Source organism: Pagrus pagrus (genome assembly GCF_965226575.1).
Source record: "Pagrus pagrus genome assembly, chromosome: 10".
NCBI lineage: Eukaryota > Metazoa > Chordata > Actinopteri > Spariformes > Sparidae > Pagrus > Pagrus pagrus.
Genome location: NC_140194.1, coordinates 27,226,464 through 27,253,649, shown reverse-complemented (window position 1 = coordinate 27,253,649; position 27,186 = coordinate 27,226,464). Strand labels below are relative to the sequence as shown.

General features: G+C 45.2%; 1 protein-coding gene across 4 annotated transcripts in view; it reads left to right on the top strand.

Annotated features, from left to right (window-relative positions):
• The first annotated feature begins 2,772 nt into the window (after nucleotides 1-2,772).
• hipk2 (homeodomain interacting protein kinase 2) overlaps nucleotides 2,773-27,186 on the top strand; it is a 76,890-nt gene continuing 52,476 nt past the window's right edge. For 3 of the 4 annotated variants that reach the window (XM_084364042.1, XM_084364040.1, XM_084364041.1), the window contains exons 1-2: nucleotides 2,773-3,151; nucleotides 20,502-21,681. In XM_084364042.1, coding sequence (XP_084220168.1) covers nucleotides 3,133-3,151; nucleotides 20,502-21,681 — 1,199 coding nt within the window. In that variant the 5' untranslated portion in view covers nucleotides 2,773-3,132. The remainder of the gene's footprint in view (nucleotides 3,152-20,501; nucleotides 21,682-27,186) is intronic. The other variant, XM_084364039.1, reaches the window with a different exon arrangement.

The window sequence follows — 27,186 nt, the reverse complement described above, 5'->3', positions numbered from 1 at the left end:
CTTCTTTGAGCCAAGTGCTGACTTAAAGGATAAGTTTACCCAAAAATGAAAATTCAGTCATTACCTACTCAACTCCATGCTGACCAGGTGTGATTGAACTTTCATTCATGGTCCACAAAACATTTCTGGAGCTTCACAGCAAAACAGAGTTGAAGGATTCTCCTAAACAACTGAAGTAGATGGGGACTTGTTTTAAAACATTAGAGATAACAACCGAACAGATACCTGAAATTGCTCCACACAGCTCGTCCAGCGTAATCCAAGCCTCCAAAATTGATTTAAAAGATGTCATTTACACCCTTTTTAAAGCCCAAATATTCAGTATAGCTACTTAGCTAAAAGTGTTAGCACACACCCCATCTGAGGCTGGTGCTAAAGCTTGTCAAGAGTGTAAATAATGTCTTCTCAAATCAATTTGGGATCTCAGGGATTTTGGAGACTTGGATTAAGCTGTATGGATCTACTTGATATTTCTTTTTAGTTGTGTTTCTTTCATGTTTTAAAGGTGCACTATTTTGTTGTGGGGAAGAAACTTTAATCAGAAGACGAACTAAACAACAACCTCCTTTCATTTTCATGGCTGAATGAATTGAATAAACAAACTGACCTTAAAGGACAACACAATTTCATACTGTTTTGCTTTGTTTATATGTGGTGGACCCTGCCAATTTTTTATTTTCCTCCGAGAACAGCTTTTTTTTTTATTTGGTTATGGAAAAAATAAATACTTCTGAGTGTGCATTAGTATCTCAAGAATATTGTAAATATTAAACTTCTGAGTTTGAATTTCGTAATCAAAGCTAAACAGTGCTCCTCTATGACAAGTTCCCATCTTCCTCAGTTGTTTACGAGAATGCTGCCGTTTACTATGAAACTGAAACTTCCCACATTTTCCATCAGCACAGGAGTGAGTAGATAATGACTGAATTTTCCTTTGTGGAAGGAGCTTCTCCTTTAACGCTTCAACTGTAGCAGACTATACCTCAGCATCTTCTCAATATCGAACAGGCTTCTACATTATTCCAGCATGCTCACATTACACAGTAGATCCCTTCAGGAACATGTGATAGTGTTTTTGAATATGGGGAAGTAGCATGACTAAACCATGCACTCCTGACGAGAGAATCGCATCACTTGTTGTTTTACTGCCAAACAAATACAGGTCTGCTCACCCTGCGGGCCTGTAAGACCTCATTTTCTGCCTGTCCTGCAGTTACATCAGCGCTCGGACGCTGCCGCGGTGCAGGGCCGTGTGACATACTTAAACTGAATGAGTAATTGCATAACTCTTTGCAAAGCTGTATGGCTTAACATGAACGGTATGCGCTGAAGATAGAGCATCACTGATGGCTTGTTCACACTCACACAATATAACTTTGTGGTTATTTAAACCTACTTGGTGCCTCTGTCTGAGATCTAAACACCTCCACAGAGACCTCCCATTGCTTTCAGATGTATTTTCGGGGTTAGTGTGCTTTGGTGGGCTATAGGGTGAAATTGCTCCTCTCTGATGCACTGCTGTATTAACAGCCGCCCACATGTCTGAATCGACATGTTTAATTTAGAGGTTGGTGCGCAAATTGCTGCGAGTGCAGTTTAGGGTCGCTGGTAAATGACAGATTACTCACATTTGTGTGAGCCTATGTAATCCGATTCCGCTCCAGTTCATTCTGTGCAAATCTCATGTCGTCATACTGTAGCCTACTGTAGGAGCGCTCCAGCCTCGCGCAGGCCTGACCAAACAACCGCAGAGGCGTCGATCCCCGATGCACTTTGCACGGCTGTGAATAATACAGACAGCTGTCATCACATTACGTCCAAGTAACCACATCATAACACTAATGATCCTATTAACTTGATTAATATTGTTGTTGTTGTTGTTTCGTATCATAATTATAATTAGGTTATCATTATTATGATTAATGTTAGTAATAGTGGTCGGAGGTTATTACATTACATCACGTGTAAACAATGTTTTTTTTAAATCAGTGTACACTTCAAACACAAAATATAAGCAATGCCAGGCCTGATTACAAAGTGATATACACTATGAACATACATAAATAACAAACATAATACACAAAATCTTAATTACATCTCAAAATAAATGTACTTCATAAGAAGTAGCTGGAGCGGCTATAGTAGTGGTATTAATAAAAGTAGGGCCTAGCTGTACTATAAATGTACTATATCGATATTTTCTGCTTATTTTCCTTTATATGTTTTAATCTAATTTTATTTTATTTTGAAATTCAATTGCTCTTGACTGTGTCTGAATCTTGTCCTCATGCATTTCTTCACCTCATGTAAAACCTTTGGCCTGCATCAGGGTTTGAAAACATGAACTCCTTGCCTCGCCTGGTAGGTTGGAGTATTGTTGATCATTTAAATTCAATTCAATTCAAAAAAGCTTTATTGGCATGAACGTTTCAAAAACAATAGGCTCGAATACACAGGTGAAAAAATATAATTATTAGCAATGAATAAGTTGCAGAAAAAAGGGAACAACGCAGCATAACAAAAATATATATAAATCACATCAATTACATTTTTTTCTTCAGTTTTAATTCTGACTGACTTTAAATAGTTCATTATTCAGATTATTGTCATAAAACCTGACTCTTAGAGATAATAACGACGAGGATCATTTCTCCTGTGTGTGTGTGTGTGTGAGTGTGTGTCGGAGCCCAGAGTGATGCGCCTCCCCCCCTCCCTCCCTGCCTGCCTGCCTCCCATCGACTCGCTCGTCGCTCGACTCTCTCACTGTACACCAAACTCGCTGCGCTCTGACCACTGCAACTTTTGCAGAGACTCCTCACTCCACAGACATGTCGCACAATAGCTGAAGTGGAAACCTGTCATCGCGGCTCATCATCGGAGCCCCGGGAAAGACGCCGCAGGTGGGATTAGAGCCGCTCAGCCTCTCCTCCGTCGCTTCCCTCGCGTCGGAGCCTCCGTTTGGAAACGCCTGGATATGAATTATGAGCATTTTCCTCACTAATGAACTGGGCCAGTAATGCAGGAGACCGCGGCGACACTCTCATCAGTGTTTCAAGATGGCAGATTTTCATTGAGTTTTGAACAGAAATCTCGCTTTATTTTTTGCCATGAATAACAGAAATCCTTGCACCGATGGCCCCTGTATACGAAGGTAAGACGGGTTCGGGGAATGTGCTGTCTTTTTTTTCCTCCTCAGTCCCTCTCTCCGCCTGCCACTGAATCAATTGTGATACAATTGAATTGCGGCTGATACGGAGGCAGATGCGTTGCACCCTCTCCTCTTTCCACTCAGGATCATTCAGCATATATTTACTTTATGTTTCCCGGAGCGACCGTAAGTCTCCTCTGCAGCTCCAGCTCTGCGCGTCCACTCACAGAGCAGCGGTATTACGAGTCGAAGCGACTGAGCAGCCAGTGTCAGATAGCGCTGGAAAAGGGGGCTGCGAGCCCTCCCGAGTGAGCTCAGGAGATGTGTGTGACACACGGCAGCCTGCATGTGTCCAGACACCTGGGACTGTTGTGTTGTGTCCCTGCTGGAAACGATAGCTCTGCTAAAAATCCAGGAGAGGGGATGGAGGAAAAGGTCGGAGACCGATCGGTCCGAGTCTCGCCTCTCGTATCCCCCTCTCTCCCATCCCTCCTCTCGCCTCTGGTTATTTCACGCCAGTCTTTGGAGCTGACTGACTTTGCGTGTTTCGGAGCCTGTGAATTGTGTGTTTCTTTTTCTTCCGGGAACCAGAGGCGAGCTTAAATACAGCAGATTCGCTATCGCTGCAGCATTGTGGCTGTGACTAATCCAATTGAGAGGATGCAGCCCCGCATGCTTCCCCAAATTGTTCGCTGTCATGCAGTTTATTTGCCATTTTTGTTTTGCAGTTTATTCGTAATTGTTTTGCTGTGTTTTTCTAAGAGAGTAATTCACGCACGGGCGGCGTGTTTGCTTTGCAATGTCGTTGCAAGGTGGGTTATAAATGTAAACCAACGCAATCGGCCCATTATAATCCGTGCATGATCGGGAGGAGCGGGGGGTGTCTGTGCATGATTCATGCAACTATACAAATTATACCAACAGATGAAACGGTATGATACAAACAGAGGCATTAGTGTGATCAAACTGCATGCGTGTGTGTGCTACGTTCTGGTTTCATTCAGCTGTAGTAATGCATCAGGCAGAAGTAGCATGCTGCCTGGCACAGATGCTGAGGAGAGATACCCTGTGAAAGTATAAAGGACTCATGCTGAGTGGAAGCTTATATAAAGTGAATAGCAACACAAAGCAAATGCTGACCCTTCCTGTTTCCAATATTTATTTTTGAGCAGCCTCATGCTTAATATCAGCCTGCCTGCTCTCTAGTCCCTCTGGTGGTGTGAAAGGGAAGCCCTTCTTCTCCAGGTCCAAATCACCATTAAGAGAAAGAACTGTTGAAAAAGTCATAATTAAGTGACATTATTGAAATATCTCTCGCAAAAGTGGCTTCTAGTAGGAATACGTGCGTTCTGCGGAAAAGCTGCTGTTGAGGATAATCAGCAGGATCGCTGTAAACTCATCACTCAGTGCTCCTGTGTCACTATAGGAGCACTGTGGTGATTGTTCATTAGGGGCGGTGAGGCTCAGAGGCATATAGCCCGAGACTATGGCGTTTCAACATGAAAAGGAAAGTTGAAATGAGACTCCTATGCAAAAGGTAATTAGTGTAAATTACATTCCCCGGCTTTTCCCTTCACCGCGAAGAGGAGGAGAAGGGAAGAGAAAGAGGCGGCGGGGGGAATTAATTACCTTGCCTGTCCTCCTCAGTGTTGGAGAGGGCTGTTATGTGGAGCAGTCATGGAAATGACCAAAGTCTCTGGTGGAAATTTTGTGTTGGGGGGTTATTATGGTGATTACTCACCCTTAGCTGGAGGGCAAATAACAACTTGAATCTATATGATTAACTACTTCCTATGATGGGTTAAAGTTTGTTTTTGTTTGCTGAACTTGACTTCTCTTTCATAATCATTCATTAGGATGAGGATTATCATCGGCTGAGTAAGTGGTCAGCTTGTGTCCATGTTGGTTATGCTTTTTCCCTTTTTTGTACGTGTTTGCCTTTGGTCCTGCTTGGCCCAGACAGAAGGCCATCAGGCGGGCCTGCTGGCAGCCAGGGCAGCGGTCTGATCACCCTGGGAGCTCAGTCTCATAACCCAAACTGACACCTTGATGGATGTCTGATGAACGGAGCGGCTCCAGCAGCCCCCAGCTGTGGAAAAGATAATATTCAGACACCGCCAGTCCCCCCGTCTGTCCTCTTCCCTGGCTAGGTATTGCCGTTGTGGCGTGCTCATGCCTGCATGTGCACATGTCTCTATCTGTGCATGAGTGCGTACACATGTGCCTTCGCCCATTTGTAGGGCAGAGCCTGGGAGGGGATTAGACAGCTGCGGAGCTGGGCACCGGCCGGGCAGGAAGGCAGCTTCGTTCGCAGGTCAACCAGTACGACTCCAGAGAGGATTCATTCACTCCTGCCTGGAAAAATGTACAGAGTATGACTCAGAGGCTGATGATGATGATGATGATGGTGGTGACAGGCGCTGCAGCATCACAGGCAGATTAATGTTTTATCCATCCACACGGCCATTATGTGTTAATGCGCCTTTGAATTACCTTGTGGTTTCCAGGTATGGGGAATGAGGGGAAGTTACTCCGAGGACAGAAGGACACCGAGAGCCAGACTTCAACTTTCTCTCAGCCTCCCTCCCGCTTCCCCTCACGCTTGTTTGGAGCGGCTTGATTGATATCTTCCTCACGGGCCACGACCCGAGCTGAGAGTCCAAGGTTGCAGCTTTTTTAACTTTGATTAGAATTGCAGGAAGAACCCTCGGGGCCCTTACGGGCCGCGGGGTCAGGGGGAACCGAGGAGGGTCTCTCTTCCTGACTGTTGTGACAAGAGTGGTGCTGTGTTTAGCTCTCCACTGTCCACAGTTTAGAAGGAGACAGGCCTGGGGAGGGGGGGCAAGAGATGGAGTGATTAGTTGCACTCAAATAGCTCGCAGGAAAGAGCGGTCATCACTCAGAAAACCCTTGTAGGTGCCATTGTGAATGTTTAGCTCTTGTTTTCCACTTTCACTCAGTGGCCATTTTGATCTGTGTGTTGACCCGATGCATAACCTTCTGACTTGTTTGCGAGGCGGCTTTCGCTCAGAGAGGGTTATGAAAATGGATAAGCTGTCTTTACAAGTATCACTTTTGCATTATTCAAAGCTTCCTATCTGGAAAGGAAGTGAAATCCAGTGTTGGGGGATTCTTCGCGCTATTGATTTGTTGAAGCATTTAGTAGAAGAAGAAGCCGGAGCTTTGAAGGGAGATAGGATGTGAGTTTTATGTGAGACGAGTTGTGTGTGTGTGTGTGTGTGTGTGTGTGTGTGTGTGTGTGTGTGTGTGTGTGGAGCTCTCAGTTGAAGACGGGGGGAATATGTGAGCTCTCTGATGTGCTGAAGTAGTTCACAGGTGTGATCTGAGGGGTTTGGAAACAGAATTGGGGAGGGGGGGGGGGGCTCAGCCTGAATTGAAATGACAGGTTAGTGGAGGCCAGTCTGACACAGGAGGCCCAGTCCTGAATATGAGCAGACTACGTCTGGCTATTTCAACAGGCTCAACTTTTCATATACTCTTTTCTGGCAAATTTCTCTGGAGTAAAACTGCCTCCACTACTCCAGCACATCATTCTTCTCTGGGCTCGACTTTTTTTTTTTTTATCTCTGGAGGGAGGAAATTCAGTTGAGATGCAAGTGGGACTTTGCATTTCTCATTTTCTCCTCATTCAGTTAGCCTCCTGTTTTAGTGCTTCTGCCATATGTTTCAGACCTCTCTCGGAAACGACTCTGAAAGCCAGGCTCCGAGGTCCTTGAAGCGGGAGACCACATCAGTTGCTGACATTAGTTCGTTTTTATCGAAGTGGAAAGGGGAGGGGGAGGGTGGGGGTCTGGCTGAGATGGAGCCTCAACCCCGTCGACTGCTTACACAAGGCATTTCCGTGTTGGTTGTCATGCATGTGTGAAGGGCCTTTTTTTCCCCATGCACTGTTGTCTCACACTGTGTATGGTGTCAGCTTGTGTGGAACAGCTGCCTCTGGCTCCCTCTGACTAGCAGTGTAACGACTCCAGGCTCTGTTAAGGAGGAAGCTGGTGTAACAGGCGTCTTGCAGTTGCTTTACTTACTGACCCATAATGTAAATGTTAAACACCTTTTGTGTTATCTGGATTTAATGATTTGATATGAAACATTTCTGCATTAAAATGTCAAAAAAATGACTAGACTTCTGTTATATATTTTTTTGTTGAGTTGTGTATGTACATTATCCAAATGTTTACAACAATGCTGAAACACAGAGAAATCGTTTCAACGAGCGTTTCAATTGGTCGCCTGTCGCTTTGACTTCTGGGAGAGGGTCGAGAGTGAGGAAGGAGCGTGACTAAACGTAACGTGAATAAAATATTAAAATGTTTCCTGTCCCTAAACATTTCTGCCTGAGTCAGGTAGATGGATTTTCATCAGCAATTGAGACAACAACTCTCATGATCCCACGCTACTCAGGTGTTTGTTTTGTTGTGATTGAGACTCGCCCATAGTGGCAGAAATTGTATTATTTCTCATGTGATTGTATAAAACACATTCCAGAGTCCCCTTGGTTGCTTGAAAAAGACTTGAAACACACACAACACGTAGTATTTAAATATTTGTAAGAGCTGAATGGATCATTTATCCTCTGGATGGATTTATAGTTTTTTGGAAGCACTTTTCTGCTTCTCCCTGGGATGCCATATTACCTTAAAAATGTTCATCTCCTTGTATTCAAGGTTCAGCGCGAGAGGAAAAAATAGACAAATGTCCATCTTAAATTTAAATAACCTCCTCATGCTCTACAGCGAGGATGGGAGTAGCATCTGTTTAAAAGCACGATAGCCTACCGAGACTCTCCGCACCTTATGACACATCCAGTGCTTTGATCTGCTACGAGAGCCACTGTTCAAACAAAGGTTCACATTTTACTGCTTCTCAACACAGCACAGACTGAATGAAGCCTTTTGTTAACTCGGGCCTGTTAAGCGGTAATTACACAGGGATTCCTCCAGCGTAAAGAGCACTTTATATGCTGAAAGTGTCAGGTCGTTTTTATTTATATATACATATATGTGAATTTATGACACGGTGCAGCAGCGTGATCTGCATTTTGCTCACATGACGGAGATTGCATCCTCACTTTGTAATCATCATCTGCCAATGACCCCTCCGATTCCCACCCCCACCACCACCGGCCCCGCGTTTTTTTTTCCCCGCCCCACCCCCACCTCTATCTCTTATCTGTCCTTCCATCCAGCTCTGTTTGTTGATAAGCCGAGAGGCCATTGGCCAGCACACATGGTGCCCATGTGACACTCCAGCAACAGCCTGATGGCCAGATTGGAAGCCCCCATGTATGTGTGGGTGTGTGTATGTGTGTGTGTGTAATTGGAGGCTGGCCTGGGATGAGGTCTAACTACTGTAGCTTTTTTGTTCTCTGTAATCATGACCCCCACCCTGAAGCCCTCAGACTCCCCCATCCTTTCCCGCCTCTCAATCTCTTCCTGGCTTGTGTTATTGCCATCACTAACCCCCCAAACCAAACCTTGTTTTTGGTGAACACTACACCAGGTTTTAATCCTATTGTTTGTGATAAGGCCCCCCCCGTACCACTCCGGTCGACATCGCACACATGTTGGTTAAGAGCTGCTGCTTCTCCTGCTGACTGTCAACTTGACATGTCACGTGAAGCGAGTAAAAAAAAAAGTTGATCAAAGCCTCGGATAATGCGGCGCAAATACAACAGCGATGATGTAAGGTACTACAGCTGGATGGTGAGGGCAACTACCACTCTCACCGCCACTTCATTTAAACAAAAGATCCTAACCGTCCCTTCATATTACGCGAGGCGCAGAGTGAAAAATGGTTTGGAGTTTTTAATCAAGCCTTTCATAACCTCCATGATTTTCCTCCTCGTGGTGGGAGGATGGGTGAGGATAAAGAGGGAGAGCGGGAGAGTTTACAGGCAGATATTGAAATGAGCAGAAGAGGACTGGATTACACAGTAATATTAGGCCACTGAGGTTGGAATTTTTAGGGGTTTATATGCTCCAGTGTTCACTGACACATGTGCGGCCAGCCAATGTGGACTAAGTGCCGCCACCAGCCCCATCACCACTGCTGGCTCCGGCCCTTCTCGGTCATGGAAGGGAAGTGGAGCGGTGGGTGGCTGCTGGCGGCCCCTTCACAGATGGCTGCAGGTACAGCGCCACGCTTGGCTGATAACCAAAGGACTTCAAAGCTCAGACGAGCGCTCAAGCCCATTTCTGTCCAGAGCCAGGAGGCAAAAGGCACGGACCAGAGAAAGGAGGCAGCATAGACGAGGACTGGGCTAGTCAAAAGAGTCAACAGGCATGGAATTGAGCAGCTTTAGCCCCTTCCTTCTCCTCTGCTCGCTTATTTTGAGCCATGTTTGCTCTCACATTCATTTTCACATACAATCATCCTCCACTTCTCATCTTCTTCTTCAATCTGTTACCATTTTTCTCTCTTTTTCTATAAATGCTGCATAATTCTCATTATTCTATTACCATGGAAGCGGCTGTGATGAAACCAGAAATGGAAACAAAATGTGACTGTCACTGTCACAGATATAGGCACCTCTCCCTCTCAACTGATGCCTTTTTTTCTTAATGCGGTTCAGATCGGGGATTCTCTCAGGTATTACCTGTGAAAAATCACCACAAAACAGTAAAAGAACAAGTCACACATCAAAAGGAGCAAGAGGTGCAAGTGACAAAATGTGCTGATAGAAATCACTGAGGTTTTAAGAATTATGCAGAAAGATTTTTACACTGATTTGAGCGCGCGGATGCTTGTTTTGATAGTTTCAGCACCAAGTCAGAAAATGATTTCCGTGTTGCTGCTGAAGGCTGCTTTTATGAGCTTTTAAGGGATAACGTAGAAAGGGAGAGAAGTTAAAAAGTCATTGATTCAATTAGACAATCCTGTGGCTCCTCTAATACCGCTCCAGTGCTGACATGAGCAAAGTCCTAACTGTAAGAAATATTTCCGCACTGCTGCATGAACTCTTCTGTAGTCATTTAGTAACATTCAGTTGCAGCATAAATGAATCGTTACGGTTGTTTAAAGGCAGTTTGAACTTTTTTATTAAAGGAGACCTATTATGTCTTTTTTGTTTTTTTCCTTTCCTTCAGTTTTTAATATGGTTCTTGTGCATGTAAAAGGTCTTGAGAGTTGAAAAGGTAAAAGTCAGCACCAACAGAAGCTCCTCTCTCCCACAGAAAACACTGCTCCTGAAACGCCTCGTCAGTCGTCCCACCTTTAATTCCGTGACTTTGTGACATCACACTACGTCACCATGTCATGCATTTGAATAATATACACCTAGTAACTAGTTTGGCACGTTAACATTGACTCAGCACAGCTGCTCTGTTGTCGTAGTGGTATTGGCTCGGGCATGTGTGAGCTGACCAATCAGAGGAGACTGGGTATTCAGGAGGGGGGACCTTAAAGAGACAGGAGCTAAAACAAGGTGTTTCAGACCGAGAGGGAATACAGTGCTGCCATTTTATTTTAGTAGATTTACAATAGAAACTTTGTGCATATCTTTGAAAAATATTTGTGGTCACAAAACAGAAACAATAGCACCATTTATCCCTGTGGAAGTGTTTATTATTATAAAGCATGCATCGATGGTAAACTTAACTACAAAGAAGAGCAATTGCAGTACCTGTTTATGTTTCTGGTGTTTATGGTGCAGCATAAGAATCATGCTGCACACCTTTTAGATCCACTCCTTACTTCAAAGCCTCAGGCACATCATGACCAGCCAGCAGCTCTCTGCCTGGCAGCCTTTTGAACTGACCCCTTCATTCAGCCTGAGAGACAGAGAGTGAGAGGCAGAATGGCAGAGAGATTGGGAGTGACAAAGATCCAAGAAGTAAGGTAGAAAATGGAGGGAGGGAGGCAGTGGAGCTGGGGTGAAGAGATGAATACCCTCTTCTGGGGGCCTGCGGGGCTCGGGGCACTGCCTGAGGTCAGGGGCGCTTGGGGAGGGGGGGTTGGCAGTTGGTTAAGGAGTGGGGGGTGGAGGTCACTAGACTTAGAGGGATTTCAGTGGTGGTGGTGTGTTGGGGGTCGTGGATCTCACCCCGCTCCTCTCCTTTAACCTGTCTTACATCTGGGATCAGCGCTGTCCGGCGAGGCGCCCGTCTCTTCAGATCCCTTGACAGAGCCCAGCAGCTGCTAACACACACACAAACATGCTCCCGCCCCTCCATCACTTTTAGAGAAGCTGGCCCAGACAAAGGCCAAAAAATGACCTTTAGCAGCGAGGACCTGTTCTCTTTCCTTCACTGCTCCAGAGCTGTTCAGCCCAGGCGAGCTGTTTTTACCTCATTAGGCCTCTGTGAGACGGAGGAGGAGCTCTGCGATCATGAGCGTAAAACTTCAAGACATTTGGGCACAAACATGGCAGCGTTAAGTGGCATTCATCTCAGTAACATGGACCTCATTCAGATGCTTTCAATGCTTTAATAGCCTGGGCAGAAAAAAATACATCAGCTAGGCTAACACACGACTAGCATTTCTATCTTTACTCACAGTCAAGCATCTTACAGTATGATGAATCATTATTTACTGGCTTCCCACAGCTCATCTTTTCCATCTGTTAAAATCCCTCTCAGCTACTATCCTGAACTGGGAGTTCAGAAATAAGTCCACCACCACCACCACCACAGGAACAAATCCAAACTGGCAAATTCTCTTACATGGATCTTGTTTCATATAATTTGCTATTTCTTACTCATGAAATTTACCACTAACAAAGTATGTCATAATGGTTATAATTGTAGAAGCAACAACTCTCGTGCTCCTTTTGAAGGTGTTTATGCAAGCTAATTCAAAATGTGTGCACGGCCGCTCAGCATGTGGGTGTTAAACCGATGGTCAGAAGAGCCATTTCCTGCCTGGTTTTGCTATTTGTGACTGTCAGGACACTGTAAATATAATCTGCTAAAGCCATGATTTTCACGCTGAATCAGACGCAGAGGGCTGAGTTGGCCAGCCGTATTTATTTCTTCAGCCCTGTGGCCAGAAAGACTCAACAGCCATGTTTACGAGACACTGTCAGTTGGATTAAGGACACATATGCCTTTGCTAAATTGGTATGTGAGCACGTGTTTGTGTCTGTGTGTGTGCCATAATCTTTTAAAAGCTGTTTGAATATATAGCGTGGCCGTGGTGGGCCTCCTTACTTTGTCAAAGACAGAGAGAATGAGAGAAGCAGCAGAGGGAGAGAGGGTTAAAAAGAAGAAGATGAAGGGAGATTAGGAGATTAAAACAATTTATTGAGCGTTCATATGGAACCTGCAGCATGAAGGCAGGTGTGCATGTTGAGGCATTTTAGAGGTGGAAAAAGGCATTTGTAGTAAAAATGAGTTTGATCTGTGGCCTTAATAGGCCCCGAGCAGCAGCGTCACACCCCCCGCTGAAATATCACACACTCTTGTCGCCTGGGGAGGCATGTGCACCATCCAGAGAGCATGGGAGGGGAGGTGGAGGATATACCGGGGGAGAGGAGGGAGCAGAAGGCCGACCACATGTGGAGGGTTATAAAGAGCTCTGATGTGAGATGGGCAGAAGTTTTGTTTCTTCCTGTGTCTGCCGTGTTTGAGGCAGTAAAAAGTGGGCTACGAGCACTAGCATCAGAAACACCCTCCACCATCCCGGTTTCAAGTTGAGGACTTGTAAGCAACTGAGAGCTGAAAGTAACGGCCAGCTTTCTGAAGTTTCGTACCAGCTGCAGTGATGCAAAATAAGAAATCTGCAAAGCCCCTATTTTCCTCTTTTGTTTTTAATGTTTTTTTTTTAATCAGGCTGGATATCTCTATCATATCAGTTTGAAAATAGCTGTGTTTTGTAAATACAGGAAGTGTTGACATTAGTTAATACATAGTGCTGTGTGTGATTGGTCCTCTGGTGCTCAGTCAGGTTCGACTGGTTCCTCTCTTGTCTGGGTTCAGTGAAGGGTTTCGAAGGGGGTGGGGCACCTGATTAATCCCTCTAGGTGTGCGTGTGTGTTTGGGGTGGTGCCTCCATGCTTGTCATTAACACATAGCTAAGATACTCGAGGTTTGACAAATAGTTGAGGGAGTCTTAAGAAAGAAAGAAAAGTCAAGTCAGACGCACATACGAACACGTGTGGCACACAGGCATCTATGGATGTCATCTAGGGAAGTCTGCGTGCATACACACATTGTGCACACATGCAGGGAGCTGCTACTGTGGTGCTCAGTGCATCCTTGGTGGCGGAGACGGGCGTAGCGAACAGGACAGGCATTATTGCAGCTGTTGGATATTAATGCAGCAGCAGACTTTGACTCCTGAGCTCGAGAGCACACCCAAAAACCAAGTCTTAGGCGTCTGTTCCATGGGACAGGGCAGGGTGGCAGGGTGGAGCGGTGATGCCGTCTGGCCAAGGCAGCGCTCCCTCCAACCGTCTCCGTCATTGCTTTAAGGTTTTCTACTGTCTGCCGCTGTTTGACTCTCTCATTCTCACTTTGCAGAGTTGAAATCATTAGTTTAATAACCTTAAGTAGTGTTCATATTCCAGTAATACTCATTTAACACTTTGCATGTTAATACAGTTCAAATCTTCACAAAGTAAATACCTGTTCAGAATATACAAGACAACCCATGCATACTAAATGGAAATCTTTTTTTATTTCTCCGTCAATTGATAGTTTTTGTCTGACAATATAATTCAATCTGCGTGTCCAGGAAGACCCTTTAGAAATAGGATTAAGGCCTCCATCCATCTCTCAAAGGTTCCTTTACAAACCTCATCTCCTCTTGGCCTTTTGTTGAACGTTAGGATGAATAATGACTACCATGTTGATAGCTAACAGGAACATGGCTTCTCCTTCAGTTTGTGTATGCAGGCATGTGTGTCATCAGCGCCCCTGGTATTTCGTCTTTGCATATCACTGGCTTTTGTCCTCCCTGCACTTCCAAACCTATGCAAGAGAAGCGCACAAGGCCGTCCATTCACGCTCAAACCTTATACTTTGTCTATCATATAGGGCAGCACAGTCGGCGCGCAACAAAATCCATAAGGCACAGGCCCCTCACTAATCAATTTACCATTGTACTGTACAGTGTTTTCTCCCACGTGATTTTACTCATCTGTGCGCCCCCCCCCCCCCCCCCATTGTTTTCTGCTTCTTGCCTGCAGTTCTCATATGTTGATCTCATTATGGTACATTGTGTCCAGCTGTCATTGTTGATACAAATGACATAAGAGGAAGTGTGGTGTGGCGGGGCGTTTCTTGCTGCGTTTAAATGATAAGCTTTCTGGAGAACGGCTGCTTATCAGGTACACCCCTGTCCCTGCATGGCCTTGCGCTGTTAGCGGCACGGCTCGATGCGTACAGTGGACGTCAATGGTAGTGCAGCCAAGCCCTGAGTTAACAGGTGGTATTGGTTTATGGTCCAGCACGTTTCAGTCCCCGCCTTCTTATTTTATGCTGCCACACAGAGCAAATATAGTTTCTTATCTGTCCCATATTCAGTGTCTTACTTCTGCAGCAAGGCCACTTTCTTTCTTTCTTTCTTTCTTTCTTTCTTTCTTTCTTTCTTTCAGCTGGGAGGAAGTTGGTCGCTGCTGTGCTTCTTTGTACACTCGGTCACTTGGTCCTCCCTTGGTCACTCGTGATTTGATTAATAAAAATCCAGCTCAACTACAGCCCCTCTGCTCCTCTCATCCGTTCTGTGTCCCTTCGCCCAGCGCCTGGTTAGGCTGACCTGGCAGTATAAACAAACCAAATGTTTTTTCTCACACCGGCCGTTTTATGACCACACTTACAACCTGAATGGCAGCCTCCTTATCTGCTGACAGTTACCTTGTGGGACCAGGCTTTACTTTAGATTAGAAGTGTTAATATTTCAACTTGAACTTATCCGGAGTTATGTTTCACATCAGTCGGCGTGAACGTGTTTTAGCTGCATGCGCCTCGTGTGTGTCTGGTCCTGCTCATGTATCCGCATGTGCGTTTGAACAAGTGCTGGCCAAACGTGTTATCTCACAGCCAACACAACATTTTGTATCTTTGGCTGTTTGCTTCCAGGAAAGGGAGAGTTGAGGGAGTGTCACATTTACAGCAGACGTGTTGCTGATTTGCGAGCCATGAAGAAGTCCTGTGAGTGTCTGTCACACAGCTGTCAATATGCATGATGCTGGAGATTTGTCCCCCTCTTCTGTGTGTTTGGAAGCGATGGCGTGGCGATCCCAAACCGGTCAGATACTGTGGTCAGGATGAGCATAATGGCTGATGGAGGAGCAGCCTGCGTGACAGTATCTTCCCGCGAGCTTGTCTGATGCATTATTCTATAAATAAGCGGAGATGAGAGAGCTAAAAAAGCAGACAGGGTAGTCAATAGTGACCACGGGTGTGAGAGAGAGAGAGATATGCAGTGTCAAGCTGTAGCTCCCCCACTGAGGGCAGAGCTCAGGCAGGAGGCAGGAACACAAGGCTAGGCTGCTCTGTATGGACAATATGTTCCTCCTCTGTGGTGCGTTTACTGTTCGGTTTAACCCCAAAGTCTCTGTCAATGATCCCACTAAAGGTGTTACACGATGCTCATCTGCATTTAGCATCACTCAAGCTAAAGATGCCTGTACTGATGGGTGATACATTAAAAGAAAACCTGCAGAAATCAGTTAACGCTCAAAGATCTAAAATGTTTGATAACTTTTGAACCTCTATTCTTATCATTATGCTTTAAAAACCCATGTAACGTGGAGTTTCTCAGCTTTTCATTGGTGCCACACATGTCTTGTTTGGGTATTTAGGAGCTTCGTAGTGAACGTGATTGTGCCATCACATCCCACAGCATTGATTCGTCAAGGAAACCCACGTTCTTCTGGGCCGACAGTCAAGAGTTGTAGCAAGATACTTTTGTTCTTCACGCTCAAGGGATAATATATATCTCTGGAAAAAGTCATTTTTGCTCCAGCCTTCTCTGTTATGATGTAAAAACCTTCCTATCGTCCTTTTTGGATGTATTTATATGGTCAGTAAGTGAAATATAGGATTACATCTGTTTTTCACTGAAAAACACCTCGGATGATATTAAAATAAATGGCCGTAACTTGCTTAGGAAAGGTCAGATGTAGAGAGAAATGCATATGGTAGTTTAAAACATCCAATCACATCTTTTTAAATTAAAACCTAAACTTCCTGAGGTTCTACCTCTGGTTCTGGTAAAATCATCCATTCTCAGATGATGTGAATTTAAAATTGAGACTTGAAATGAGCCAGGCTGAAACTTAAGGTTCTCCTGAATCAAGTCATGTATGGCACTTGATGTTGACTGCTAGACTAAGGGAGGAAAAGCAGATAAACACAGGAGAGTCAGGTGCCCAAAAGTTGTTCTATAGGTCTTTGAAGGAGTGAAGGAGAAAACACAGATGCTCACTGAATGATTTGATGAGGTTAGATTAACATGGTCGACAGCACTTTCTGCCATCTTCATCAAAATATTAAATGAGGGAAGAAGAAGCTGACCTGGTGGCCTGATACCTCACAGTACTAAGACACATTATCTTGATCTTTCCTGTAGCTTCCTTACGTTCTGAAAAGGGATGAAGCTGCTGCAGGCAGTGCCCTGAAATCCACATGAAAACAGCAGCGAAGGGTGAGATAATGCTTTGTCTAGACAGTCAGAAGTCGGGTCATTATTAGCCAGTGATTTGGCTCAACACCCCTCACCAGCCAGTGCTGCAGATCCTGGGATGTCCAGTTAAGAGACAGGGTCATCAGAGCGGCTCCATTGCTGTCGGTAGCCATTAGGCTTCAGGAAGTAGTCCAAATATATCCAGGCCAGGGGACATCGACCAGACAGACCTGACCGCTGTCTCTGAATAGTTTTCCAAGTAATGACTGGCATATATATATAAACTGATTTGATGAATTTTGTTGCCGTCACAGTGCAAAAAAAGACAACTGTTTTTTTTCAACAACTAGAGCCCAACCGATCCCGGATTTTTGGGGAGCTGCTAATACCAATATTTGGATGTAAAAAATATGATATTGATAATTTTCTGTATCATAATCTCTAAAAAGAAAGGTTTCACATTGGTGCATGTCAGGCAACCAATGCGCAAATACGGATATATCTGAGATAGGTTAATACCGGTCAACTGATATATTGGTGGGGCTCTAATCCCAACCTTAAATCGTTTTAAATTATGATTTGTATTGTCCTTTGAGGACAAGCATTAATAAGCCAAATGATAAGCAGGTTTTATATTAAAAGACTATTTGTAATTACAAAGGGCTGCTTGGCAGGTTTGGTGGTGTCTAAAGGCGTCCTCATCAATACTCTCTGTCATGTTGTCAGCGGAGAATAAATGACGGCTTTAATAAAAGAGAGCAAACAGAAGCAGGTCACAGGCGAGAATGTGAGGGCCACTCGTGGCCACGCTCTATTCTCCTTCCCTCCCTTTCAGTCCGTCTCTCACCCTTGCATGGCATGCAGAACGGCCCTGATCCTCCCAAAAAGAAGATTAACAAACCCCTGACAGAGAAGTAATCTCTCTGAAAACATTGAATACTACCATTTCAACATGCTGCCTCTAAACAGTGGAAAAATGCCTCTCTGGCATGCTTAATTGCAGTATGTGGTCCGGCATACACACACACAGCGTTCCTTTAGGTATGCTAAATGGAAAGCCTTGGCTACTGAAGGCATTCCAACATTGTAAATGTGCAACAATGGACCTTTACAGTTTTGCACTTGGCATTGAGTTCAAAAATTCAAATAAACTTCAATAGCACATTTTCAAGGGAAGGTCTTTTTCTGCACTGTGTGTGTTTTTCTGTTAACAGTATAGAGAGCTTGGTTGTGCAGATTCTAGATCATAAATATGTTTGAACTTCAGTTTGGGCGAGGAGTGATTCATGAGGACTAGAGCCGCTTTCCCAACAAAGTATAATTGGTCACATTGTTGCTTGTGTATGTTGTCATGAGATAACATTCCAGCCATTTGACCTCTTACTTTTGGCTCGTTTAATTACTTATCTGTGTTCGGCACAGGGCTGTAAAAACTACGGTGCTGTTTGTGTCAACACTGTTTGAGTGTTGTGGCAAAACCAGCTGCACTGAATTTCCTTCCAGAATTTGCTTAAACATTTTTTATCAGTTATGTTTTTGAGGCTTTTAAGGGAAACGTGTGGCCTTCAGTTCATTGCACCATGTAGGCAATGTCAAGTGAACCCTTTGACCACAGTGTTAAAACTGACAGAGAGTCAATGAGTGACTAAGATCGGGGTTGAGGGAATTCAAGTGATGCTAATGCAAAGAGCAGCCATAGCCTCAATCTGGCCTTGTAAAACCCCGAGCTATCCATAATCATGCTGGTAGATATGTAATGCTGGAATTTTCCATAAGAGGAACAAGCCAGCCCAGTGTCTGTCCATCCATCTTTGTGTCCATCAGTCTGTGCTGTGATTATCCTGTCACACACTGTTGACGGCACTCTGTGACGCATCCCATCATTCAAATTATTTTTAGCGTAAAGTCCAGGCACAGGAATTGGTAATCCAAGGAGTGACATCTGGCCTTCAGGGCTTATGTGATTAGCAGAGGGCCTTGCCCCTAATAGCCTAGCGGACGATCTTCATTACCTCTCAGGACCGGCCATACCTACAGGACTGGACATAAAGTGCGGAAAGAAAAAAAAGACTCATCTTAATTATCATTCAGAGAATGTATACAGATATCATGGCTGAAGTTTAAATAAATATTAAAAGAGGCATGGAGGTGCTATGCTACATCAGCTAAACGCGCGCCAAGCTTACAGTGAGCCCTCTAATGTGCGCTGCAGCTTCAATCCTGCAGCATTAGGGCTAAGACCAGATGACCACGCAGTAAGTCCAGACAAGGCCAAAGAGAAGCTAAAAAAAACCACACACACACAAAAAAAGAGGAGGACGTGAGGTTAGTAGTGTTAAAAAAGACAAATGAAGCAAAGTATAGTGGAGAGCTGCCAACTTCTTACTGAATTAATCATCATCGCCACTCAAAGGGCTAATAATGACAAAGTATCCCCTCCTCTGCTTTCTGTCCGGAGAATAGAGCCCACAATTATGGAGGTCCTCCCATCTTGGAGGGAAATGGGCCTCTAATTATGTTTGAACAGAGCAACACTTCCCAGCTTTCAAGACGTCTATAAAACGCACAAAAGCAGCAATTTTTCCAGCAGCAAACAAAGTTTAAGGGGTGTTTGCGTGCACTGATTGTGTTAGTGTTTGTGTGTGCGAGGGAGCTGTGACTGAAACATTCTTTGATTCATGCATCGGTCGATCAGCAGCAAGGCCTAATTGTGTGGGCGCTGGTATGACCAGGTGGAAGCTCTTAGTTTGTTAGTAGAAAACTAATTTGGGTTTTACTGGAAACTGTTTAAACGTAGCGTTACGACAAGTCTCAAATAATCTTCCTGTAATAATCATTGCAGTGTAACAAACAAGCCTGTTTGCAAAGAGAGAGATAAAGAAAGGGACTATTTTTGGGCAGTTGTTTGCTTGGAGAAGCTTTTGCTTATTCTGAGGCAGCTTGTTCCCAGGAGTTCAGAGCACAGCCTCGCTGCAGTTTTGCTTTTGTTTTGTTGTCTTCGGGATCTGTAGTTGAGAGGGAGTTCAGTGCCCCTCTCCTGTTCTCATAGTTGCATGAGCAAAATTTCTTCCACCACCTTCCCTGAGCTGAGTAATTGTGTACCAATAAATGCAAGGGCTGGGTTGTGTAGTGGGGAGGAAATTGCAATCATTCCTGGAGACGTTTTTTTGGTCCTGTTTTTGTATACGGTTTTGTGTTGCTCTGCTGTCTCTGTGGAGTGTCTCATGAAAGGGTATTCTTTTAGTATTCACTCAGCCTATTTACTTTGCTGCAGATGGGAACAGTGGGGAAATGGCATTTCCTCTGCATGAACCAGGGGTTCGCATAAGCACTGCTCAATCTAAAGCGGCTTATCTTTCTGCTAAACATTCTGTCTTTATTTATGTTGTATAAAAATGTCATTACACTGTATTGAAAAAACAATCCCTTCCCACCAGTTTTAATAACAAAGTCCCTGGCGTTTTATAAAAAAAGAATATGAGTAGTGATAGTACGTCTTAATGCTGAAGCAACACATACTAAATGACATTTGGAAGGTTATTTAATGCTTGTTACTTTACATTGATGTTAAAGAGTTCAAGAGGTTAACATGCTGACGCATCAGCCTATATGCTTCATGTTTTAATGACCTGCTCTGACCCAAGCTGTCTTTATTTAAAGCTTCTGGCTACCGCTCGTGTTTCAGACACTCTCAGTTTCCTAACCTCTCCCTTTCATTCCCCTCCTGTCCTCTTTGCTCCTCCCCTCTGTGCCCCTCTTGTCACAGGTATGGCCTCGCAAGTGCAAGTGTTCTCCCCTCACACTCTCCAATCAAGTGCCTTCTTTAGCGTGAAGAAACTGAAGGTGGAGCAGAGTTGCAACTGGGATATGACAGGGTACGGCACACACAGCAAAGTCTACAGCCACAACAGCAGCAAGAACTTGTCGGCCGCCAGTGGCCCCCTAGGCATCAACAGCTCCCTGCAGGTCGCCAGCTCCACCCTGCCCTACGAGCAGGCACTCATCTTCCCAGCCAGCGCGGGCCACATCGTGGTCGCCTCAGCCAGCAGCACTTCGGGGGCTGTGGGGTCTCTGCTGGGCAGCGGGGGTGGAGGCAGCAGCAGCAACAGCAGTGGTGGTGGAGGTGGCGGCGGCGGCAGTGGTTTGGGTGGCGGGGTCGGCGTTCACAACCTGACGCGCCGCAGCACGGTCAGTCTCCTGGATACCTACCAGCGATGCGGGCTTAAACGCAAGAGTGAGGAGCTTGACAACAACAGCAGTGTGCAGATCATTGAGGAGCACGGCCCACCGATGATCCAGAACGGAGCAGCCAGTGGAGCCACGGTGGCTACAGTGGCCACCGCTACCTCCACGGCAACGTCCAAAAACAGTGGCTCCAACAGCGAGGGGGATTACCAGCTGGTGCAACACGAGGTGCTCTGCTCCATGACCAACACCTACGAAGTGCTGGAATTCTTAGGGCGAGGAACCTTTGGACAGGTGGTTAAATGCTGGAAGAGGGGCACCAACGAGATCGTGGCGATCAAGATCTTAAAAAACCACCCGTCGTATGCACGGCAGGGTCAGATCGAGGTCAGCATCCTGGCGCGGCTCAGCACGGAGAGTGCGGACGACTACAACTTTGTGAGGGCCTACGAGTGCTTCCAGCACAAGAACCACACGTGCCTGGTATTTGAGATGCTGGAGCAGAACCTGTACGACTTCCTCAAGCAGAACAAGTTCAGCCCTCTGCCGCTCAAATACATCAGACCCGTGCTGCAGCAAGTGGCCACAGCGCTAATGAAACTGAAGAGCCTGGGTCTGATCCACGCTGACCTGAAGCCAGAGAACATCATGCTTGTGGACCCGTCTCGACAGCCCTACAGGGTCAAAGTCATTGACTTTGGCTCAGCCAGCCATGTGTCCAAAGCAGTCTGCTCCACTTATCTACAGTCCAGATACTACAGGTAAGCGCTGCAACTTTGAAATAATTGCTATGAAATTGTTATGGAGATCTTGATTGAGGCATTTTATGTAAAACTGCAGATGCAAAGAGGAAATGGCACAAAGAGAAAGAGACATGTCCCCGTGCTTGTTGCTGTTTGGATGATCATTGTGCTTTCTGCATCTTGTTTGATTTATCCCTGCTTTTATCGGAATGTTTTCCCGGTTGAGCTGATTATTTGGCCAAACACCCACATTTGCTGCCAGCCTTAAACGCAGCTGCTGAAGTTCTCTCTCTTCACTCCAGTTCTGCCTTTCCTGTTGGCTTGTTTACCCCTGTAGTTAACCCCCATTTTGATGTGGGATAGGAGAGTAAATAGGCCTAGAAAGGCTCGCTGATTATTGTGGTTAATGTGATAAAACAAGCATGTTTGAGTGTCACTTTGAAGATTATCAAAGGCCTGACAACTTGATGGAGCGCTGGTGAAGACACAGCAGACCACAGGAAATATTCAACGCAATGACACGTTTGTCAGTGTCACCGAGAGTTTTAGGGGAAGAAGTTTTCTTCTGTTTGTTCAATAGAGTTTTATTGAAAAGATCTCAGAGAAATCCCTCATTCAAGAAAGGCACCAATCATGTGGGGTGGCAGCCTGCCCACAGGCTTCTATTCACCCCTCTGCTCCCCCAGGCCCCTGTACCCTCAGCCCCCCATCACCATGGCTGGCTCCCATTTCCCCCGGGATAGAGATGAGGGGTCAGCCTGAGTTCTCCTGTAATATGTGCCTGTAATCCACACCAGCGGGCCCTGCATTAGAACCAGATGAGCCTCCCTCTCTGGGAAGGCCTTTCTTTCGTCTCCCGGTACTTCTTAAACAGTCTTTTTTCCTCCGTAGCAAACAGCGTGTTTAGGTTTCAGCAGAGGCAGCGTTTGGGGGGAACTGTGCGAGGAACCAAACAGCGTCCATGTCCGTACAGAGAGGAGCTTTGTTTGGGGCTCACGCCCGGTACTGGGGGGGTTGGGGGGCGGCGAGGCTGGGGCTGAGGGAAGAACAGGTGTGTGTGTACGGTACCACACACGTAAACGCACATGCCCACACACATATACGCACATGCCAGGTGGTGGCTCTGCAAGTGGTAAATTCAGTCGGTAGAAGTTTGTGTTTTCCATTTGGTGGGTTCTGTTGATAGAAGGGTTTGGTTTTGTTCATCTTTCCAGTTCATCACCTGTCTTTTTAATAGGCTTTACTGGAGCCCACTGTTTCCTGTTGAAACAGGAAGGTGTCACGGCTTACGTGAACGGATTGAGTTGAGTGAACGGTAATGTCTCAGAATCCTCAGATCCTGATCATCTTTTATCACATCTGACAGCTGTATTATTTAATCTGAGCCGGGGCACTTATTGAACTGAATTGTACAATTTGTCTCAAAACCCTACTGTATATTAAGATCCCTGTTTGGGAATGTGTTCGCACACGTCAGCGGGGCAGTTATATCAGTTTAAGTAGCTCATCCTGAGGTAAACACCACTAGAAGCCTGTTGTTGTTGCTCCTGGGCCGTAGGTCAACAAGCAGGCCATAAAATGTTCCTGTTTGTTTTCTCGGGGAGTGACGAGTGGAGGAGAGCGCAGAGATCATCCCTTCATTTCCTCTTGGCAGCGTAGGAGAGGAAAGAAAAGCTGACATTGACCAGAAAATTACCCTACAGTCACCAAAACCTAGACCAGGGACTTGGTGACCCTGGTTTGAGGCATTGGGAGTGTCGTGTGTGTGTGTGTGTGTGTGTGTGTGTGTGTGTGTGTGTGTGTCTGTGTGTCACAGGATTTTCTGCACTGCATTATGTCATGCACTTACAGTGTGTCAACAAGAAGAGCGTGTGTTTGTGCTTTACCAGGACTCATTTTGAAGAATGAGGCAAGTCTTACAACTCAATTCAAAAGAATGAGCTCATGGGAGAAGAGCACTACGGGCGCCGTAGCATTGCATGCAGTTTGGGCAGCAAACAAACTTGGGCTGCGGGTAGAGTTCATGGTGAGTTCAAAAGCTTAGAGGAGAACACCAAACCATCTTTGATGATTTCAGATGAGAAGATAGCTGGATAGTTTCTGTTTCTGTTGTGCAGACGCTACCTGTACAGGGGGAGAGATTACATACAGGTGGGATTTGCCAGCTCCAACCTGCTGGCTACGTGATACTCGATATCCTCCACAATAGTAAAAACATCCCCCTGTCGTCTGCTTTGATTCTCGTCGAATAAAGTCGTTCCATCTTGCCTTAGAGTGCTCGGGTTTTTGCTCAACAAGCCCTGCTCTGGATTTATGAGGTATCATAACATGAGACAGGGATGATGCTAAGGAGGAGACGGCAACGTGTTTGGCTTTTATCTTTTCCTCTTTTTTTTCATACAAATGAGACTGTAGAAAGAGTGATTTTAAACACACATTAGCCATCATCGCACGCTTTTTGCTTACATCCATTCGGTGGGAACTCCTCATGCCCCTCTCGCACACGGCTGTTTGCATTGCGGATTGTCACCGATAACATATGCCGCTGATGTTGTGTGTGCTGTAAGGGCCTTGCAAATGACTTATGGATTTTCCACAAGGTTGACTCATGCAAATAAAACACCAGTAGTCAAGGTAAACAAGTGATGTGCGATTTGCAAGAACAGCTCTCAGGGTGCTTAGAGTTTCAACTTGGTTCGCTTCAGTGCTTAGCGAATACAGGCTCATGTAGCTGAGCTCATCTGTCCTTGTCAAATATGCCTGTCTGTAGCACTTCTGCACTTGCTGCTTAGATACAGGCTCCCTATTATTATTTGAATGGATTGTTAGCTTAAGATTTCTGTGTGCTGTCCTTAATTTTTGTGTAGTATTTATGTCCTTGTTACATCAACTTGTGACCTAACCCTCTTCCTCCTTCTTTTACCCTCGTCTCATTTCCTTCCCTCCTCTTCCCCTCTTGCCTGTTACTAATGATGTAACAGGTAAGCTGGCTAGTCAAGCTTACTCTGTGCCAGATAAAGGGATTATTGTCTTGTCCCACTTGGGCTTGTTTGTCCTATTTATCTCATCGGGTAAAGGCCATGAGATGGGTGGAATGCAGCGAAACGTTGTTTAAGTTTATGTAGTTTCCTGAGGCGGTGCAGCTGGCAGGAGTCGGCCTTGTGGTGGCTGCCGTTGATCTAACGGTGGTGAAAGGGTTCCTCTCACCCTACATGACTGTCTGCTGCACTGTCCAGAGGTCACTTTGGTACAGGATTTTGGTTTCCACACCTTTATGTATATCCATAAGGGATCTGCACTGGCATGAAACTGAGGCTGATGTCTGGTTCAAAGCTGCAACTCTCAGACCAACTCAGCCTAAGTGACGGGGCTCTGCCACATCCGTCCGAGAAACCATCTCATAAATCATTTTAACCTTCCTGAAGTGAATGGAAACCGACCCAAAACCAAAAATGTTATGTGTTTTTGTTGTTAATTGTCATCTAGAGTTTTTGGCTAAAAGCACGTTTACCTCCAAACAGTACACAGCTGAAGAACCTCAGTACATTTATTTAGCTACTGTAAAAACTTCTTGTTTGGCACCGGCTGCGAACAGCTAACTAGCTCTCCTCCTGCTGGATTCAACATGGTTTGGTTGTGTAAAATGTAGCATTATCAGTGAAAAATTGCGGTAAAAAGCGAGTTTAGAGCATCTTGTTGGATTTTACTGAGTCATATTGTTTTATAGCTCTCACTCTGACTAGCCTGCCAGTGATAGTAACTATGGTAACGCTTCGTTGTCGTTGGTGCACGATTCAGTTCGTCATTCGCTATGCGATACTTATACGTACTCATACATACAAATATCACTTTTGTCTGGGAGGCGTCCTGGAGAAGATCTTTGTTCATTTTCTATCATCTCCAGTACAATAGGAAGCAGCTAGACTCGGCTAACTGCTGTTCCCAAATTTGAAACCTGAACTTAAAACAGTGTTATTGCCTACTTAATGGTTGGGCTCATGCAAATAACAAAAAGTTATTTAGCAGTATGATGAAAGTTATTGAGATGTTAACCCCAATGTGTTGCAGATTAACTGAGTTTGGTTTGTGGTCCTTCATGTGTTGTTGCTTTGGATGATCCTTCCCAACAGTCAACTGCTTTCTTTCTAGAGAGTAGTTTGAAAGAAAACTGTTGACACGATATGTGGGCTATCCGGAGTACCAAGAACACTGTTTCTGATGAATTTTTAATTGCTCTGATTGCTTTTTTACATTTTGTACAAGGGTGGAGGCAGCAATCTGAGAGACAAATAAAAACCTTAGCAAGTACAACCCAAAATATCTGCATGACTCAGTACAGTACCACTAGACCACATAACCACTCTCTGTATGGACTCCTCATCAAGTCTAGTCATACATTTAAGGGGTCAGAGGAGGTGGTTGTCACATAGCCGGACAGTGTCTGAAACCGCACACACCTTTCCAAAATTGGACTTTGGTGGCAATGCGTCTCACAATATTTGTGACCTAGGAAGCCAATAATCTCACTATGACACCCACTTCACCCAGCGATTGGCCAAGGTTTGTGCAGAGCTAGAGCTTAAACTTCTTCATCAAGCTCTCATTCATTCTTTCTGTGTGTACAAACAAGTGCATCGCTATGAACGGTGTCCAGGAGAGACTGTCTGAAAGTGTCCCAACACTTAAATAATTAATTCTCGTGCCTCGCCCCTCTCTTTCACCCCACCTTTGAGTGTGACCACTTGGAGCAGCTATAAAGTCAGTTTTTTGCCTGAATTTATTTTTAAGCATACCCCACCCTCTCTGCACACATACAGAAAGACTTTCTCACATGGCAGATTTATAGCGGCTGTGACGGAGGAACAGAGACAGAGCAATTTCCTCTAGTAATTAAGCATCTCAATATTAACAGCCTGGAAGCCTGAAGCTGCGCTGCACATGTGTTCGCACCTGCCAGCTTGTACCTTTTATTTAACATGCACACATCACAGGCTTACATGCATGAGCAACCTGTATGATACATACACTATAGTAGCAGAGCCTGAAGAATTAGCCGATTAGACATCGTGGTTGAGAGGAGAATGAGCCGACAGTGTCTAAGAGGGAGGACTGGGCTTGTTGACGACACCAGTGATCTGAAGAGGCCAGTGTCTGTGTATTCCCACTGCTATCAGTATGAAACGAGAGGCCTCTGGCAGAAGCGATCTTAATGCATCCAGATGGAAACTTCACAAAGAGCTGATATTGTTGAGCTCTCTGCGTTTTCTACTTTTAAAGCTGGCATCTTTATTCATGATGGCAGTAAATATGGGCAGCTGATGCTACAGTAGGATCTCTGACACCACTGGGCTTGTGTCTTAGCCTTAATAAAAGATGAAATATGTATCTGTCTCCATCGGGGTGGTGCAGTTACTTCTTGGCTGGGGTGCAAGACGAGCCCCTGCCCCACCTGTCTATCCGTCTCCCTATCTGTTGTTAGTGTTGCACAACCAGACAGACAGGGCAGGCGTTCCAGCACATTTA